The sequence below is a fragment of the Centropristis striata genome, chromosome 9 (assembly GCF_030273125.1).
Source record: "Centropristis striata isolate RG_2023a ecotype Rhode Island chromosome 9, C.striata_1.0, whole genome shotgun sequence".
Classification (NCBI taxonomy): domain Eukaryota; kingdom Metazoa; phylum Chordata; class Actinopteri; order Perciformes; family Serranidae; genus Centropristis; species Centropristis striata.
Window position 1 is genome coordinate 9,273,449 of NC_081525.1, and position 20,218 is coordinate 9,293,666.

Genomic DNA, 20,218 nt, shown 5'->3' on the forward strand with positions numbered 1-20,218 from the left:
ATTCTCCTTTGAAATAATTCTTAAAATATGCAATCATTAAGATCAGTGTTTATGATGGAATAGTGGCATTAGAATATTTGAGAGGCACCAAATTTGGGCTTTTATGGAAAATAAATCCTCCGCGGGGGCATGGACTCCCCTGGCCAGCTGTTTTTCCACAGTGGCTGGCTGCTCCATGTCCTAGTGGAAAGCATATAGACAGAAATTAAAAATGAGATATGAGTAGATATGAAAAATGAGTAGGATAACTAGATGGTTCAGTGCCCCTAACCCCTCACACACACACTCCCATAAAATCCATAAAAGTTTTGGTAATGAGCACAGTATGGATTGGGAGTTGCAGAAACATTTCTTCAGGGGACGACCTTTTTATTTATTTCCATAATTCTTTTGGCCTACTTCCAAGGGGTAACCTAAATCAGTGTCAGTCAGGTGGGGCTCCCCAAGCTGTCTTTTTAGAGGGTTTAATACAGGGATGGGCAACTGGAGGCCCGGGGGCCACATACGGCCCGCACCCTCACTTGAAGTGGCCTTCAGTACAACTACATGCATTTGAGCATGAAATCTTAAAAGTGCAGTGTGTAAATGCACAAAATTACTTCTTGCAATTAATGTTGGTCTGCTGTTCTTGCACTGAAAAAAAAAAGAAATCACAGTAAGTGGTTATTTTTTATTTGCTTCAAACCTTTTGTATTCCTATTTATACTGTTCTACATGCATTTGAGCATAAAATATGTTAAGTTACTGCACTGTAAACATATTTAAAATTGCAGTTTCATCATATCTGGTTAAGTGCACGGTCCTATATGTGGCCCTGTGGTAGTGTTGATGAAAAATTGTGGCCCCCTCCAGCATTTAAGTTGCACATCCCTGGTTTAATAAGTGACATTTTAGGTAAATGGTGGAGCTTCAGTGGTTAAATGTGTGCCATAATCATTATGATAATACAGTATGTCTCTCCTCTTATGACACCTCTAAATGAACAGTCTGTTGTGGCGTAAATGACAGATCCAGTACAGCACCTGACTGTTCAGCCTAAGCATTTAATTTAATCAAAAAAAGGACCAAATACCAGTCCAGTACATCAATCTTACCATACTGAAAACAAAAATTTAGGCAAAATATCCCCAGAGAAACACATTAACAGCCAGTAGTAGCAGAGCGTTCACATTGCAGACTCTTCTCCAGATGGGCTTCTCCTGCAGGGAGTTCAGTTCGCTGTTTTCAATCACTGGAGATACAGAGGCAGAGCTTCGACCAGTCAGCCCACAGAGCCACAGAGCAGTCCTCCGCCACCACGATTCTGGCAGGTGGTCAGGGTCCGGGCTGGGGTCAGAGTTCAATAGGTCAGAGGTCATCTGGGGAGCTATGAGGTCGATCCGAGGCTCCTGGCTGTATCTGGACCACCAGGTCAGCCTGTACAGCTGGACAGGAGAGTGGAGATTGATCTGTCAGTGCTCATTAAGGTTTACCCTTCAATCATAGACATACAGGTACATCTCAAAAAATTTGAATATCATGAAAAAGTTCAATATTTTTTGTCAATCATTTCAGAAAGTGAAACTCATACGTTATATAGATTCATTACGCATAGAGTGAAATATTTCAAGACTGTATTTCTTGTAATTTTGATGATTCTGGCTTAGAGATAATGAAAACCTAAAACTCAGTGTTTCAGAAAATTTGAATATTGTGAAAAAATTCAGTATTGGAATCCACAGTCAGTGGTGATTTGGGGCCATGTCCTCTGCTGGTTTTGCTCCACTGTGTTTGCTCTTTGGAGATGCTGATTTCATTTTCCAGCAGGACTTGGCACCTGCCCACACTGGCAAAGGTACCAAATGCTGCTTTCATGACCATGGTGTTACTGGGCCGGACTGGCCAGCAAACTCTGCTGACCCGAACCCCATAGGAGTCTATGGGCTGTTGTCAAGAGGGACGCTATAAAAGCAACATCGGCTTCCATTATGATAACCTCCATGCCACGCTGTATTAATGCAGTAATTCATGCAAAAGGAGGACCAACCAAGTATTGAGTGTATAGAAATGAAGATGCTTTTCAGAAGCCTGACATTTGTGTTTAAAATATCCTTTTTCTTTATTGATCTTATGTAATATTCTAATTTTCTGAGACGCTGACTTTTGTGTTTTCATTATCTCTTAGCCATAATCATCAAAATTACAAGAAAAACAGGCTTGAAATATTTCACTTCATGTGTAATGAATCTATATAATATACGAGTTTCACTTTCTGAAATAACTGACAAAAAATATTGAACTTTTTCATGATATTCTAATTTTTTTAGATGTACCTGTAGTACAGGTTTGCATTGGATAACCCATTTCCACAGTAGGAATATAACATAGCCATTTTCATTGGTTCAACTTTTGTTTCAACTATTTCCATTACTTGAACTAAACCTCAGCACTGCTCAGCAGATGACACACGACAGCAAAACCCAAGCACTTTTATATCAAATATCAAGCACACTGATATAAAAAATCAGAAGACTGTTGGCAGTGCTGTAGATTGTGATTGGTCTAGAAAATGTAATGTCACATCACAAATATGATGATCAAAAACACAACGTCTTGTGTCTGGCAGACAGTGGGATACAACACAGCCAAACAGTGAAGGAATAGAGTGTATTAACAAGATTAGAGCAGTATGAATAATGCTGGGAGCTGACTAAAACATTTATAAAAACAGTCAGTGCTGCACCAAATGTAAGGTTCTTAAACTTTTGATTGTGGGGAGAACCAAGTAATAGACTCCTCATTACCGTATATGGGCTATATAAAGAACATGAATACTGGGTGTTCAAGTGCAACGAGAGCTCAATATACTGCAAATTAAAAAAATATATTGCCCCCTCTGTGCATTTTGGTTGTTTTTAAACTAATAACCTATGCAAAATGTGAATATGATGTGTGAACTTTACAGCTAACATATGGAATTTTGAGATTATTAATGAGAACATCAGATAGATATTTGGGCTGTAGTTCAGAGAAAGCTTCTTTTAGCAAAGTAGCACAAAGTAGAAAAGAGTGAAGAGTCAAAGTAGAAAAGTGTACTGAATGCTTTTGCTCATGAATGTATAACACTTTCCTTACATGTTCTTTAGGTATTGGAGCAGTGGCCAAGCTGACAGCGACAACAACAAGGCAGGTGAGAGCCAATAGGATGAGAGCAAAGTACAGGTAGTGAACATCAGCCAGAACTGCAGGCCGGTGATCGGGCTGGCCACAGGACGGAGCTGTGTAGGAGAACTCCAGAACCATACGAACCAGTCCCACCACTAGTCCGATCATCAGACCCCAGAATGCACCCTGAAACACACACACACACACACACACACACACACACACAAAATATTAAGGTAACACTTTATATTGAGGTACACATATTCAGCATTAATTAGTTGCTTATAAGCATGTAAATTAGTACCTAATTAATCATTATTAAGGACTTATTAATGCCTTATTCTGCATGGCCTTATTATACAACCAGTAAGCCATTGTATATATACATATATATATATATATATATATATATATATATATATATGTATATATATATATATATATATATATAATTTGTGGTTACACCATTTGACATCTTGCCAACCCTCATTTGTCACTGACCCATCTGCTTCAGTGTGGATGCAACTAATTTCCTGTTAATGTATGATCTGCAAACATTCACACTCCTCCTCACAAAGTGAGAATGGGATTTTAATTTTTTGTGGGAACTGAGGTTGGGGGGAATGTGCCATGACAGTGTGTGTGTGTGTGTGTGTGTGTGTGTGTGTGTGTGTGTGTGTGTGTGTGAGACCTACCTGCTCGTTGGCACGTGGCCAGAAGATAGCCATTAGGAATATAGCAGTAATTGGCGGAGCTAGAAAGCTGGTGACTGACTGAATATAATCAAACAGCTGTCCACTATTGGCTGTTTGAATGACTGGAATCCACAGCAGACTAACACAAACCAAGACCAGGATAAACACCCTGAAAATACACAAAATAGTATAATATATTAGTAATATACAGAGCTGTTTTAGTTAATCCTCATTAGGTTCAGAGAAATGATATTAGGAAAGTATATTTTCTTGAATCTTTGGAAACTGAATTCTTGATTCCAAACACAATGAAAATAAATGAAAAACAAATTAGTTAACATCAAGTGTCCAATAAAACATTAATCAAAAATCTTCAGAAGTATATGTTGTATTATATATTAAAACAAGACTAATTAATCAAATATTGGGGGGAAACGAGACGGAAACAGATGACTTCCAGACAACTATTAGTCACAAGCACAATACCTCCCACTGCTTTGCAATGTATGCAGATGAATTGACAATGTACACATCAGCACCCACAGTACTACAGAAGGCCTTCAAAGAGGAACTGAAGCTTGGTAATGGGTATCGGTAAACAAAATAGTTCTTAACATTTAATCTAGTATTCAAAAACATCCAAGCAGTCATTGAATAAGTGACCAAAACAATGCTATTACGTTTTATAGTTTATAGTAAAATGACTTGAAACAGGCAACAGATCAGATTGTGTAAAAAAAATACTACAAACAAGGCAAAAAGATCAAAAAGATGTAGGCAATTCATGCCAAGCAATGTGATATAACATCTGGTTCAATCTATCACGATCAGATTATTCTTGGTAACACTTTAGATTACAGTCCATAATGTACCATGTTATTCCTCTGGAATTATGGTGTACCAGCACAGTACATACCAATCAGGCGGCAACCTCCGGGTCTGAGCAGGGAGGCAAACCAGGAAGTGCCTTAAGCTGCATTCTACCGAAAATTCCAGTAGGGGGCGCTAAGTTTGGCTGTAGAAAGATTTCTGTCCGTTCATTTCAATGCAAAATGAGAAAACTTCTCACTTGATTTATCACCTCAGAATTTTTTTAGGACAACACTATGGTCTCAATCGCTAGTAAAAAATCTTCTTCAAGACAATTTGATGTTATAAGTTCAAATAATGGCCCCATTTAGAAGAAAATATAAGATAAAGAATCGTATGATTTGGGGCGTGGCTACCTTTGATTGACAGGTCACTAACAAGCAAGCCGTCATGAGGAGAGAAGCAGAACAATGCGTATCCATGGCAACGTGTCAATAAAGTTATATATAACGTTGTATAGATATTTTTAAAAAGGACGTTTAGCGGTTTGGTCTCATATCTTTGAGCCTCTCACTGTATTTTCACTTAATGACAGTTTATTATAGTTATTTATGGCGACGCCAACGGGTAGTCCACAAACGAATGGGTGATGTCACGTGACTACGTCCATTATTTATATACAGTCTATGGAACCAATACATACTAGGTAGTGTGAATCAAGATGCAAAGTTATGGAATAAGTGGGTTACAGATCTGGATCTTACAAAGAATTTACACAGCATATATTTTAAAACTACTCTATACTTGTCCTATTATCACAGATTTGATTTCTCTGTTTTTATATTAAGCTTCAGGATACCTATGAGGTGTTGTGGTTAGCACTTTCACCCTACAGCAAGAGCCGGTAGCAGGTTCCAATCTGGCTTATGGCCCTTTTGTCTTCCCCACGGTCCGAAGAGATGCAGCTAAGGTTTAATATGTCTCTATGTAACTGATAGTCTGGTGACCTGTCCATGGTGTACCCCGAATGATGATAACCCTGGTTCACTTGCTGGTGAAATGAAGAAGAAACGGTTTAGAAGTGATACGATTCACTGGAGAGTCAGTTCCTGTATTTGTGTCACATAGGTTTCCCCAATGCTACGCACCTTTAGGAGACCAGCAGCAGGTCTGGGTCAGTTTATTCCAATGGGAGAAATGAAAGTGAGCACAGATTCTGTCCTCAGTCTTTTGTCCTAGTCACCAAAAATTGTTCACAAGCCAGTCTTCTGAACATTCTGACACAAAAATGGCATTTTTCAGATCCACAAATGAGGAGGAAATTAACTTTGTTCAAGGCCTGTTTCTGTCTCAACCACTCAGTCTTGCATATAGCTTTAGTGTCAAAGCGAATAGCTTTCCTTGGGTTCTTGTTACATGTCTCAGTCCAGGTGGCATGGACAGCATTGGGGGTTTAGGCCTGCCCACTGAGTCACAGCTTCTGAAATTGCATTGGAGCACTTGTTGGAAAGGCCCAATGGTTATGTTCTTGGCAGAAAAAGTAAGCCTGTCACATGCAATGTTCCAGATATACTGTATTTAATGTGTCGTGCTCAACATACTTTGACCTGAAGCGTGGACCCAAAAATAATTTTAAATGTAAGCCATTGTAAAGATCAACAAAAAAACCTAATGTGTGTGAAAGTGAGTTTCAAATCTACACTTGATGCAAAGTAGAGCCACCAACATGTCCATTGTGCTCCAAGCGTGGAACCCTGGTGAAGTCGATTCCATTAAATAGAAATTGTCAAGTTAAATTTATGAAAAACCACCAAATATAATTCAGTGAGTTGCATAGAGAAACATTGCTGATGACAGTATTCTCCAGATGGCCTAGCAGAATGTTGTCACACTTTGCTGATTTCCAAGCGAACTTCATCATCATTTTAGCTCTGGTGTCTGGAAGTTGCTGATAAACCACATTATACCACTATGTCCTTAAAATTGTGGATTTTGCCACTGAGCTTTTTAAAAGGAAATTCCTGGTGGCAGGAATGCACCGACTTTACCAATACTGAATCCCACTCGAAATTTCAGTGAAACATTTGGCAGTCCTAAATATTAAAATTCACTAATTTGCCTCAAGGATCTGTATCAGCCCTTACCTTCCAACTATCATGAGCTCCCTCTCTGAAGCTTGAGGCCTGGCTCTGTGGTAGAGGTCCAGTGTAAACAGAGTAGAGCTGCTATTAAAAATAGAGGTCAAAGATGACATCAGAGCAGCTAACATCACTGCTAGCATCAGACCACGAAGACCTGCACGGAGAGAAGAAAATCATTTCCTTGAACTAACCACATCCTACACAAAGCAGTAAATTCTGTGCTCTGGGAAGCCATGATTGATTTCACTGAGACAGACAGTCCCATGAAAAAAAATGAACTGCAGGCTGTTTACACAGAGCAGAAAGGAAAAGACAAGAGAGGCTGTAAACATTTAATATATATCCTGTATAGCATGAGGAGCAACCTTTTTTTTTTTTCAATATTGGTAACACTTGTGTGCTGTTCTTTCTTATTGCTCAATGCCAAATGGAGCTGATAAACTGTGTTTAGACATTTTAATGATAATAACAATTAAGAATCTGGAATAAAAATCGTATCTAATATTTCTACTACTACTATTACAACTATATTATTACTACCACTACTACTACTACTACTACTACTACTACTACTACTACCACTATGCCATTAATATATATAACTGAGTATTATATATATAGTATACTATATGAGTATTAACCACATTTGGGCCTACTTGACATTGTTGAGGATCTTTGATTTGTAATTAGAGCAGCCCAGATTATTATGGGATGAATTCAGAATTCAGTATTTGTCAGCTAAACATTCATTCTGTGAATTCTATTCCAGCATGTTATAATAAAAAGGTTTCGGGATGAGTAATTCTGTTAACCTGTCTTTATAATGTAACTTAAAATATTGGCATCAGACCATTTTTGATTCTTTTTTGGTGGCGGGAGTGAAAAGTCATCTTCAAATAATTTGTTATGGTTTCAGAATGATGAATACAATTGGAGAACAATCAGATAAAAATGTGATGTAGGCTCTACAGGATGATTTTATTCCTTTCAAACTATGAAATTGTTCCCTAATGATGAAACCTTTTGTATATGTACTATACACTTACCTTTGTAAGCTTAATTTTAAATAGTTAGTAAAACTGCTTTTCAACTCAACCTTCCTGTACATAACTGGATGTGTATAAACTTTGCATTTATCTATCTATAAAAGCAAGAAGTGTGTGTGTGTGTGTGTGTGTGTGTGTCTAGGGCATATCTCGCTGACCGTTAGTCAGACTGACCTAACATTTCGTATGTGGCATGCACATGGCATGAAGGTGTGCATCCTCGATTTTGAAGATTTTTGAATTCATTTTTCAAAATATCATTATTTACGTAGGACGTGTTGCAGCATTGCACTGTTTCTGATCGGACGCCTTTAGGGGAGCTCCGCCCCATTGTGTGATAGGGCTACACCTGGTCAGTAACACAATTCACTCTGGATTTCCACGCCTGACTCATCTCATCTGTACCTATCTTTCCAAGTGTTAAAGTGCGCTAAGGTTTGATTTTCCAATAATATTCTAATAGTTTCCAGCGAATATCAATGTTCAATGTCTATGTGCTGGATGGTGTGCGTACCTTATGAAAAGTAATTGTTTTATGGAGTTGCAGACGTTGTAGTGGTCTGCATGTAATGTGCAAATTCTGTTATTTGCGATTAGCATGCTAAGTGGAGATTTAGCTTTATTCACTTCTTATGTTGCATCTCCCACTATACGAATACATACAGGCACTGCACTAGTATGGTAAAAAAAAAAAAAAGGCTTCAAATTAGTCTTTAAGTGGGACAGAAAAGGTTGAATTAAATTGTTTGTGTGTAACTCACCTACAGGCATTAGCTCCACCACTAGTTTAGGGTAGGCGATGTTGGAGCAACCAACTGATGCTCCACATACACTCTGACACACTGCTGGATCTACACAACCTACCTCATCTACAAGCACACACAAAGACAGAAAAAAAAACATGCAGTTAGTACAGTTGTTTGTACCGTCTCTGAAAGTAAACAGGTTGATTAGTCCTACATTCAAAAGCCAGATGATATCACATTTGCATGTTTTCATTGCATGTGCACTTTACATTACTGGTAACTACCATTAAAATGCTGTAGTGTTTTAGATTTTGGGAACTTCATATTGCCACACCCACTTTTTTTTTCATTACTCATAGTAAGACAGTCAATTTCTAAAGACATCATCTTGCACAGTGGATGTTATGTCTAGTTATGAATGTATGACATTTGGCTGCACATTTGGAGTATGTAAAGCACCAAGTCTAATGGAGCTGCAGAAAAGTGAACTGAATTGAAGGCTCAAGTCTGTGAATGCATCTGACAATGGCTACAAATATATTGGGGTAAATTAAAGTCTTCTGGCTTCTGTGCATGTACTTAATCATAAAGAAGTATTTGACACAGACTGACCTGGGAACAGTGTTCGGCTGATCATGCCTGGCATGACTATGAAGAACATTGGCAGCACTTTGAGGTAGCCTCCTAACACACTACCCGCTTTGGCATGAGACAAAGACTTGGCTGACAGAGATCTCTGGACTATAACCTGCACACAAAAAGATACATGTTGTTCTTACCTCTCCCACAAAACATCACAACAAAATATTAAGTCCAATTTTTAACCCCCAAAATGCCTCTCTTTGAACTAACGTCGTCTTCAAAAGTCATAACCTTAACTGTCTTTTGTCATAGTGTGGACCATGCACGCAGATGGTACTATGGATGGGGGGTATATGTCCCCCCAAAATTCATAGTGATCCTGATCCCTCCCCCCCACGTTCAGCCACAAACATCGCCAGTAAAACAGACGATTAATGTTCCGTTAGTTAGACTTTTTACATTAAAGTACACATAGACAGTCCGGCTGCTAATGGTTCGTTCAACGTTGTTCCAAGGTCCAAGTTCCGACTTTCAGTGTTAATGTAACACACCATTAGGCGTTACGATAAGAACGTGTTAGACCCGCCTTCAAAATAAAAGCAAACACATGTAGCTTTCAAAATAAGAGAACATGGCTGTGTTAGAGTCCACCATATAATTTACAAGAAGACTGTCAAAATATGATGCCTTAAATACCACAGAACCCTTATTCTCCTTTACAATAATTAATTGAAAAATATGAAATGATTAAGATGGAATAGTGCCATTAGAATGTGCTAGAGGCCACCAAATTTAGGCTTTTAGGACAAAAATTTCTCCAGGGGAGCATGCTCTACTTTGTTTGGGTTTCCCCATCATAGTCTCAGAAAATCCTGTGGGAAACACTGGTTCTAAAGGCTTGACTGACTGGACAGACAAGAAATTGCCCAGCAGTATGTTCAGGGGAATGAAAGGAGGAGAGATGTTTTTGGGTCCTTCATTGAGTCAGCTTCAAATCAGTAAAACATTTTGGCTGCACTGGGATTTTCATGTAGGCCTACAAACTTATTTTTATTTTGGGGTTGTTGTTGTTGTTGTTGTTGTTGTTGTTGTTGTTGTTGTTGTTGTTGTTGTTTACATTACAGTTAATTTAAAAAATGTTTAAATAAAACATATTTGCTTAAGGCATGGAGTGGGAAATTAACTTATTGAGTTGAAATAATTTGCTGACAGATTCGTCCCCCCCAGTTCAAAAATCCCATCTGCGCCCCTGTTGTGGACCATCTACAATGCAGAAGTACTGACAGAGATACCAATACACTGTAACACTCAAACATTCTAAGGACTATTAGTGATCACCTGATCCGTGCACCAGACCCATGTAGCCAGTACAGTGAGCCCAAACACCAGGCCTGGCCAGGGTAAATCCCCTGACACAGGGTCTCTGAACAGGTGGAAGGCATCGCTACGAGGCAGGTGGCAGGTGGTGTTTTCAACCGTCACCGATGGAACAGCTGACATGTAACTGCCCTCAAGGCCCTCATACCAGCCAACTTTGGAGAATGCTGGGAAATGTACAAACACAAACACTCTTACAGAATTTATCAATATTTATACAGGCTTAGTCCCTGAAATGCCTACTAAGATTAATGTGGATGCAGCAGCTTAGCACCAAGACAGGAAGAGAACTGTGTTTGTGTGTGTGTGTGTGTGTGTGTGTGCATCTTACCTATGAACATTAGTGTAAATGCTCCCCCAACCATGATCACAGTCTGAAGCGCATCAGTGTAAATCACCGCTGCCAAACCACCTAAACACACAAACACACACACACACACACTTACATTTCTGAAATTGTGCACATTGTTTTAGAGTAAATGGTAATGGTAAATGGACCTGCACTTATATATCGCTTTTCTAGTCGTTTTGCGACCACTCAAAGCGCTTTAAACTACAGACTGCGCATATTCACCCTTTCACACACACATTCATACTGGTGGCAGAGGCTACCCTAAACGGTGCCACCTGCCACCATTGGGAATTCATTCACACACCGATGAACGCAGCAACGGGAGCAATTTGGGGTTCAGTATCTTGCTCAAGGATACTTCGACATGTAGGCTGTCATGGTCAGGGATCGAACCACCATCGGTTGGGGGGCGACCCGCTCTACCAACTGAGCCACAGCCGGGTAATGTGACAATGTGACAATTTCTTTAGACCTAAGCTGTATGAGGCAGCATTCAAAATAATTGCTTAACACGTGTTCTTCTGTTAGGTTTAAATTGCTTTTTTTAATTAACAATCATTTTTAATAATACTTTTCATTATTTTACAAAGTGATATGGACACACACTATATAAATACACACTACACTTACAATTCAATTAAAATCGATTATGTTAATTGAGAACCATGAAATAGTTAGTGAGTGACTAAGCTATTAATAGTCCCAAAGTAGGCTCGAATGTATTTATTTATTCATATTAAGAACTCCTTTAATAATTAGGCCGCAATTTAGTAAAACATAACATCTGCAGGATTTTCTGTTTGCAGGCTCCACCAACCGGCACTTCACATATGCCACTCCCAACAGAGAGGACAAAGAAGCAACACAGCCCACTCGCCAGTAACTTCCACCATCGATTTTGGGTGCAGCAATCTGGTTTTCCAGAGCCGATGAAGGACTTAACCAACGAGTGAGCCACCCAGCCTCCATCCCACTTCTGCTGAGAGCTGCACATGTGCAGCACTGATTGGGCAGGGTGAACCGATCAGGTAGCAAGGGACAGGTGTTGTTGTTCCTGTGAGTGTAAAATATATCATAATGTGGTGTCGCACCGATGCATAGACTTAAGTTCTTGCCGATATATGACGTTTCCAATACTGGTGTCAAAAATGGAAACTCTACATCTCTGTAGTGACAGTGAATGCATTTCATCAGGGTAAGACAGAGCTGGGACATGTTAGTACACTGTAAAAAAAGATAAACAATAGCTAGTCAATAAAATTGAGGCAACAGATTGCACACAATATTATTAATTAAATCTAACTACGTTACAAGTTGAGTTCATAACAACTTAACAGGAAGTGCCTGTCAATTAAAAACTGACTAATTCTATTGTGTTGGATTCATTCAAAATTCTCTTGATTTAGAATTACATACACATAAAGATTATATTTAATGTGATTAAAATAAGTAGATTCTGTCTCAAACATTTTATATTAAAGTTTATCAAAGATATTGTGTGTTGTATTGGTTGGGTCTTAGTGCGTGTGCATGCATGTGTGACTTTACCCGCCACAGTATAAGCAGCAGTGACCAGTAGCAGTATGCCTGTGGACAGGTAGAGATCCCAGCCCAACGCCACCTGGATAAACATTGCCCCTGAAAATATATCTGTCTGAGTAACACACACACACACACACACACACACACAACCAAATGTCAGTATACTGTGTCTTGGATTGTACCAGATTTGTTTGTTTGTTTGTTTGTTTGTGTGTCTTACAGATATTTTGGTGAAGATGTAGAGGATGAGTGACAAAACAGACATGTATATACGTATCCTCTGGCCTCCAAACCGTTTTGCCAGGTATTCAGGCATGGTCACCACATCAGCAGAGATATAGACAGGGATAAAGATCCAACCCAGAGCCACCAGGACCCATGCTGCCTACAGGAACACACACAGTTTTAACTATAGACCGTCTTGCAAGCGTGCTTCCTACTAAGATTAAGAAACACAAAAGTATACAAGGACATGGGTATTTATCAATTTGCATAAAATTTTGTGTGTTTTATTCGACTTTTGTACACTTTTGATGTTCCTGTCAAAAATGACCGGTCATTAGAAATGAAAGGGGGAGACTACAAAAACTGAGATTAGGTGCATCCACATTTATCAGATGGACACGCACACATACAGTTACAAATTAGTTTCAATAATATTGAACTTTTTTTTGTAGCCTTGGTATATAATGCTTTTTCGAGGCCTTGCTTACAGTTCGTGTGTGTGTGTGTGTGTGTGTGTGGTTGTATTTTGGTATTTCAATGGATGTAAAGTATTATTTTCCATTGGAACCATAATGGTAAACATGAGGCATGATGGTGGCTGTATCATGCTCAGGAGGCGCTGGAAGTTTTGTGAGGGTACAGGCTAAAATGAATGTTTTAAGATACAAACATTCAGGATAAAATGGCCATTAACACAAGAATGATCAAATGTAAATAAAAGTTTGATGCAATTAATAAATATATAATCTCCATCTGCAGCTATCAGCTAAGACTGTGTGAGGTCATACACATTCTTCATTTAAAAAATACCAGTTCATGGTACATCTGGCCACAGATCTCAGTCCAATTGAGAACTTGTGGCTTTTTACTCAAAAACACACATATGTGTGTGTGTGTGCGTGTGTGTGTGTGTGTGTGTGTGTGTGTGTGTGTGTGTGTGTGTGTGTGTTTGTGTGTCTCAGACTGTGTTCCTTACATTCCATTCAAATCCCCCAACAGCGATGCCTCCAGCTGCCCCTGTTCCTGCTAGACCAATAAACAAACCACTGCCAACATTACTGGACATCAGAGAGGCTCCAATCTGTAAACACACACAGATTAGATAAGATTATATTAGATTACTGAAGATGATTGTGATCCAGTTTTTCTCTCAATTCTGTGAAAAACATAACAGCATCTATTGATTTAGATTTGACCAGAAAACCTGGGAGCTACTTGTTCAGGAATAAACTGTTTGGAGAAGAGAAGTCCAGGAAGGTGCAGTCCTCTGTGAGAGCAGGAGCGAGAGAGCAGCGCCTATGCTTTGTTGAAGAGGAAGCACGTCTGACAAGAAAGGAAATGGTTTTGCATCTCTGAGCTCTACATTGTCCCTGACCTGTGTGGTTGCAGCAAAGAGTGTTGGGCGCTGGTCAGTTTGTTTAGTCATTTGTACACTCACTAAAACCCAATAACATGAGTTGTGCCTCGGTCATTATGAACTCTAATGGATAAACAAGAAGAAGAAGGCTCTTGTAATAAGATTTTTTGTTTAAATATTTACTTCACACTGTTGTACTGTTGTATATGTTACTCTGCAGTATAACCACTGCCACCTTCTGCTGGACAAAAAGCTACTGCAAATTTGAAACAGACCAGACTCATTTTTACAATAATAATAATAATAATACATTGAATTTATAAGCCCCTTTCTAACACTCAAGGACACCGTACAATAATATAAACAAGACAAAACAGGGAATGAAAACAAGACACAATAAACAAAACAGAACAAAAAAGTGGGGTTTCAGAAAATAATCAAACAAAGAAAAAAAGAAGTGCAGTGCAATCAAATGGAGTAAGATTATTGGAACAGATGAGTTTTGAGTCTGGATTTGAATAGTGGGAGAGAGTCGGTGTTGCGAATGTCCGGTGGGAGTTCCAGAGTTGGGGGGCAGATCGGCTGAAGGCTCTGCTCGCCATAGTGGTGAGGCGGGCGGAGGGTACAGAGAGGTGGATGGAGGAGGAAAATCGAAGGGAGCTGGAAGGGGTGGCAATGTGGAGGAGATCAGACGGATAATGAGGGCCGAGGTTGTGGATGGCCTTGAAGGTGTAGAGGAGGATTTTGTAGATGATGCGAGATTTGACTGTAAGCCAGTGGAGTTGCTGGAGGACGGGGGAGATGTGGTGGAATGAGGGAGTTTTGGTGATGAAGCAGCACAGTTTAGGACCATTTGAAGTGTATGGAGGAGCTTGTGAGGGAGACCAAAGAGGAGAGAGTTGCAGTAGTCAATGCGGGAGGTGACAAGACTGGACAAGCACGGAAGTGGTGTGGGGGTTGAGGGAAGGGCGGAGATGGTTGATGCTGCGGAGGTGGAAATAAGCAGACCGGGTGATGTTATTGATGTGAGAGTGGAAAGATAGGGTGCTGTCAAGGATGACACCCAGACTCTTAACCTGAGGGGAGGGAGAAACTGAAGAGCTGTCGATTTGGAGGGAGAAACTTTCAACTTTGGAAAGAGTGAATTTGGTGCCAACAAGGAGGATTTCAGTTTTGTCGTTATTGAGTTTTTGGAAGTTTTAAGTGAACCAAGATTTGATATCGGAGAGGCAGGAGGTAAGGGAAGAGGGTGGAAGAGTGGTGGTGGGCTTACAGGAGATGTAAGATGCAAAATAGTTTAGGAGCTATTTGGAGAGGTCTGGCAATATCACCAGACATTGAAAAATAAGTTTGCAATCCACTTATGTGAAGATATAGGAGTTAAAACACATTTTCGATATTGCACCGCCCCCTAGATGTCAAAGTTCACCAACTTGTTTAGGTGTTCCCAGGATGATGTCATGACTCTATGTACCAAGTTTGGTTAAGATATGTTAAAGCGTTGCTGAGAAATAGACTAACTTCCTGTTTGGCGACATAGCCATGAAGTTTGATTGGTTGTCACGGCCAAGCACCTTTAGATTTCAAGAAGCTTTTGAATGCATTCGTGTGTGAAAAACGGATGAACGGGTCAAAAGTTAATAAACATTCAACTTTGACCTGTTGGTGGCGCTAGAGCTCTTGAGCTAGTGTTGCCTACACAGTATCACCACTTGAACTCAAGTAGTGGGTGGTCTGCTGCACTTTATTACATTATCAGGAAATTATTACATTATCAGGACTTGCGAAATGAAGGCTAACCTGATAATGTAATAACCTCCCATTAATGTAATACTTTATTACATTATTGGTTAAAAGTGTATTACATTATTGGGAAATGAACTTTATTACATTATTGGGAAGTTATTACATTATCAGGTTTTATTACATTTTCACTGGACTCAAGTGCAGATTTTTATTACATTAACGGGGTTACTACATTAACGGGATTTTATTACATTATCAGGTTCTACACGGCTGACTGTTTTGGCTACGCCCACTAGTTAGTTCCCCTCAGCCTCTGTTCCCATACAGGTACTTTTGTAGTAGCTAACCAACAGAGTTTGAATGTGACAACAGGCCGACGCGGCAAGCAGTGTTGCCAACTTAGCGACTTTGTCGCTATATTTAGCGAAAGTACTCAGTGAAAACACACCTAGAGACAGGATTCACACCTACAGGCAATTTAGAGTCACTAATTCAACAAAAGCTGCATGTCCTTGGACTGTGGGAGGAAGCTGGATGACTGAAGTGAAAATGCTGACACCAGGAGAACATGCAAGCTCCACACAGAAGAGTTGCAAGCCTCAATGTCTTAAAGCAACAGTGGCATCTATTGTATATCAAGTACTGGTGTTGGCATTTTGAATGACATACAGTGTTAAAATTGAGGGAAAATGTTTGTGCAATCAGTATGTAATAAAGATAATGACAATGTTTTCTTTTTTTCTTTTACTAACTGAATGCATTATTGTTTGGCTTCTTTTTTTACTTATAAATAATTACCTCTCTGCAATGTTATGGTTGGTGTGAAAGCAACAAAGTTTAATTGTTCAGTACAAAACTGAACAAAAACTGAAACGACAATATGTTGACAGCCTTATTGTATATAGCATATATCATATTAACATGAAAAGTCAGAAGTTTGGTACTCACAGGCCACCAAGTCATTGAACGGCCAGCCAAAAAGTACCCGCTCACAGTACTGCGACTGGCTCGTGCTGATGCCTACAGAGGAGGAAGAAGTACAGTTTAGACCAGCACTACACCTAAAACAGAAAACTGATGTGTTCTCATATGCATTATCACATATTTACAAACAATGAGTAATGAGATAGCTAGATAGATAGATCTTTGAGCATGCTTTAAGATACTTTGATATAATTTGTCGAAATTATTAGTTCAATTTTACCTAGTTGAATGTAAGCCCACAGGGGTTAAACACAATCATGGACATGGGCTCGCATGAAAAAGTTTTAGTTTTATTTTCAAGATATTGTTAAGCATAATAGCAAATAACAGGCGCAAGTGTAAATGAGTTGAGCCATTTCCCAGACTTACCCAGATTCCAACCGCCATGACAAAAATAAAGTAGACGACAACCACAGCAATGTCAGCAGCATCCACACTGACACTTGTGCTGGGAGGTGGTGCAGTGGTGAACCCAGCGGAGCTGCTGCCTGCATGCCAAGCAGAGAAGAGAATTTCACTTTAATACCATTTATTTATTTTGTGTCTTAGACTGGTACGCCATTCACAGTAATAAAAAACATAAAGAGTCAAAGCACACAGAAGAAATGCAAGCACAATACATCAACAAGCCCATACAGGATACAATAATAATAATAATAATAATAATAATAATAATAATAATAACTTATATAGCACCTTTCAAGAAACCCAAGGACACTTTACAATGCAATACAGTAGGATGGTTAAAAAATTGGGCACTGATGACAAGTTGAGGGAGTTAAGGGAGTCCAAAAGCCTTTGTGAAGAGATAGTGCTTGAGAACTTTTTGAAAATGTCCAGGGAGGCAGCATTTCGGGTTGCTGCAGGGAGAGAGTTCCAGAGGGTGGGGGCTGCGGAGCTGTAGGCACGAGCCTCAAAAGTTTTGAGTTTGGTGCAGGGGGTGATGAGCAGACCTGTCAGAGGATCTCAGGTTTTGGATGGTTTGTAGGGGTGGAAGAGCTCAGTGAGATATGGAGGGGTGAGGGCGTAGAGGGATTTGTAGGTCAGGGGGAGGAGTTTGTATTCAATGCGTGATTTAACCGGTAGCCAGGGAAGGTGGATAAGGGGTGGGGGGTGATGTGATGTCCATTAACATTCTGAAAAAACATAGCGTTATATGTTTGAATGTTTGAAGAGCAACTTTCAGGTTGAATTGATATAAACCTTCCCTGAACATGGGAATGCAGGATTGTATATGTTGTAAAAACACAGTTTTTATATATATATATATATATATATATATATACTGTAAATCCTAACTTACTACATTTTTTTGTGTTAATGACATTCCTGGAACCTCTCCCACCAGCCTTTTTAGGGGCTGTATAATTTCATTTGAAGCATAAAGAATAAAAGAACACAAGATCAAATTGGAGGAATAAGAAAACCAAAATTTAATTACCAGGCAAATAAAATCAGTTAGAACACAACAAAATCGTAGAAAAATACACTAAATAAAGCACTGATTTATACCCAGAAATAATACTTTGAATATGGTGACAAGCACCTCAGAAATACACTGAAGAACCTACAACAATTAATATGGTTTTAGACAAATGTGACCTTCCCAGGTCAAGAGCCAGGATGACTGTAACACCATGAACTCTATCCTTACTACTGAAGAGGTCCATCCATCCCTCTGGACCATTTCACCCGAAACAATTAACCTAACGTTCCTGCTTCTTCCTCCTTCCTCCACCATCTTCAAAACGTATCCGTTAAAAGCTGCAGCCATCGTTACGTAATATCCCTAGTTTATTGAAACTGCAGCATCAGTGAAACATACATTCTTTCTTATTGAAGTTAATGCCATATTGATTAACCATACCTATTGTGGATGTTTTAGAAATAGTTTTGTTTGTAGTAATTAAACCAAATATATTTTACTGGCATAAACAATAAATGGAAAAATAGTAGTTTCAGTATGTGTGGTCTGTTGTGAATGTGCTGAGAGTTATCCTAGTTCAGCTCTGTTGGATAATCCACAGTTCTCACTGCTTCACCTCCAGAGGTCACAGTGAAATATGTTTGTTTTTTCACTTTTGAAATGACACTTCACAACATCTTACAGGGCCTTGCATCATCAGGCACTAAAGATAAATCACTCAACTGCCTCTTCCTGATTATACCCGTTGGCCAACAGGTCTCCAAAGCAAAGGTTTTTGTCTCGCCCAGGGTGAAAGTAAAAATGACTGTGCAGTGAAAAGCTCCAGCAGATTGCCCATTTCTGTTAAGAGTTGCTGAATCAGCAGTTTTAACACATTTACGGTTTTTATCTCTGCATTCCCCTGTGGTACTGTATAACATGCTCTGGAGAGCTGTCTATAGTGTGCTTTACAACAGTAAAACTTGTTGTATAACAGTCGTCCAGGAGCAAATGAGCATAAATGTGAGTGAAAGAAGGTTCAGACCTGTAGCGAGACTGGCAAACATGTTGATTCCAATCTTTCAGATGGTGTGCACTTCTTGTAGGCAGTCCTCCGGGGTTTCTTCTGACTCTGTGTGACAGTTAGCCAGTAATGCTAGTAAACCTGACAGAGGTATGTGAATCTGTGCAGTCAACCTGAGGCTTAATTATTAATCAGCTTGTTATCGAGACAGGCAAACTTCCCTGGTTGAAGTTTTAAATTGGCAAAGACCGACATTCATGACTTCATTTTATTAGGCATCCACAGTTGGCTTTGGGTATAGTATGTAGTTTGATTCAACATTTCATTGGTCAGTGCTACACAGGTCAATAACAGGTGGAAAAAGAAAGTAATATGCTGCTCTCATTTGCTAACTACACTCGAATAGCTACGTTCCTTTTTCTCCTTTGTATATTATTTTCATAACATGTACTAAACAAATGGGAGAGAAGAAAACAAAGTAAATAAGGACAAGGACATGGTGAATATATATATATATATATGTGTGTGTGTGTGTATTCACCATATAAAACCAGGTCGTAACGTGTACCTAAACAAAGATAGATCTGTGTGTGTGTGTGTGTGTGTGTGTGAGTGTGTGTGTGTGTGTGTGTGTGTGCCTTATTGCTACACTGATTGCAGATAATGAGCCAAACAAAGTTATGACTCATCAGCTGATATCAGTGAGCTTTCCCACTGTGTCACACGGGTGTGGGGATGAGGCATTAAGTTGTTAAATGTTACTCATTTAGCAGCTGGCTGGTTAATTCCACCAATGTTGATGAGCTAAACAGTGGGCTTATAGTGCATAAATCGAATTTCGACAGGATCACTAACTGGAAGTTTGCTAGACCCACCGCTAATAGTCAGTGGAGGACGTCACAGCGTATCCACAGATATTCAATTCAGACTGATAAATTAACCCATTATTGGCTTCTATCCGACTACAGTGTTGTGGTGCTTAGTAACATGTAAGAATTAACATGTATAAATTCATTTTGTATAGTTTGGTATTTGTCAATTT

At 39.3% G+C, this 20,218-nt stretch overlaps 1 protein-coding gene across 1 annotated transcript; it reads right to left on the reverse strand.

The window, feature by feature from the left end:
• Nucleotides 1-856: 856 nt before the first annotated feature.
• On the reverse strand, nucleotides 857-19,306 carry slc5a9 (solute carrier family 5 member 9). Its single transcript, XM_059341125.1, has 14 exons — nucleotides 19,198-19,306; nucleotides 17,117-17,235; nucleotides 16,712-16,783; nucleotides 13,637-13,741; nucleotides 12,656-12,820; nucleotides 12,442-12,547; nucleotides 10,873-10,953; nucleotides 10,503-10,708; nucleotides 9,195-9,330; nucleotides 8,598-8,705; nucleotides 6,794-6,944; nucleotides 3,840-4,008; nucleotides 3,115-3,330; nucleotides 857-1,424 (listed from the first exon to the last, which is right to left on the reverse strand). The coding sequence occupies exons 1-14, from the start codon at nucleotides 19,217-19,219 to the stop codon at nucleotides 1,113-1,115; spliced, it is 1,968 nt and encodes a 655-aa protein (XP_059197108.1). The 5' UTR covers nucleotides 19,220-19,306; the 3' UTR covers nucleotides 857-1,112.
• Between the last annotated feature and the right edge of the window lie 912 nt (nucleotides 19,307-20,218).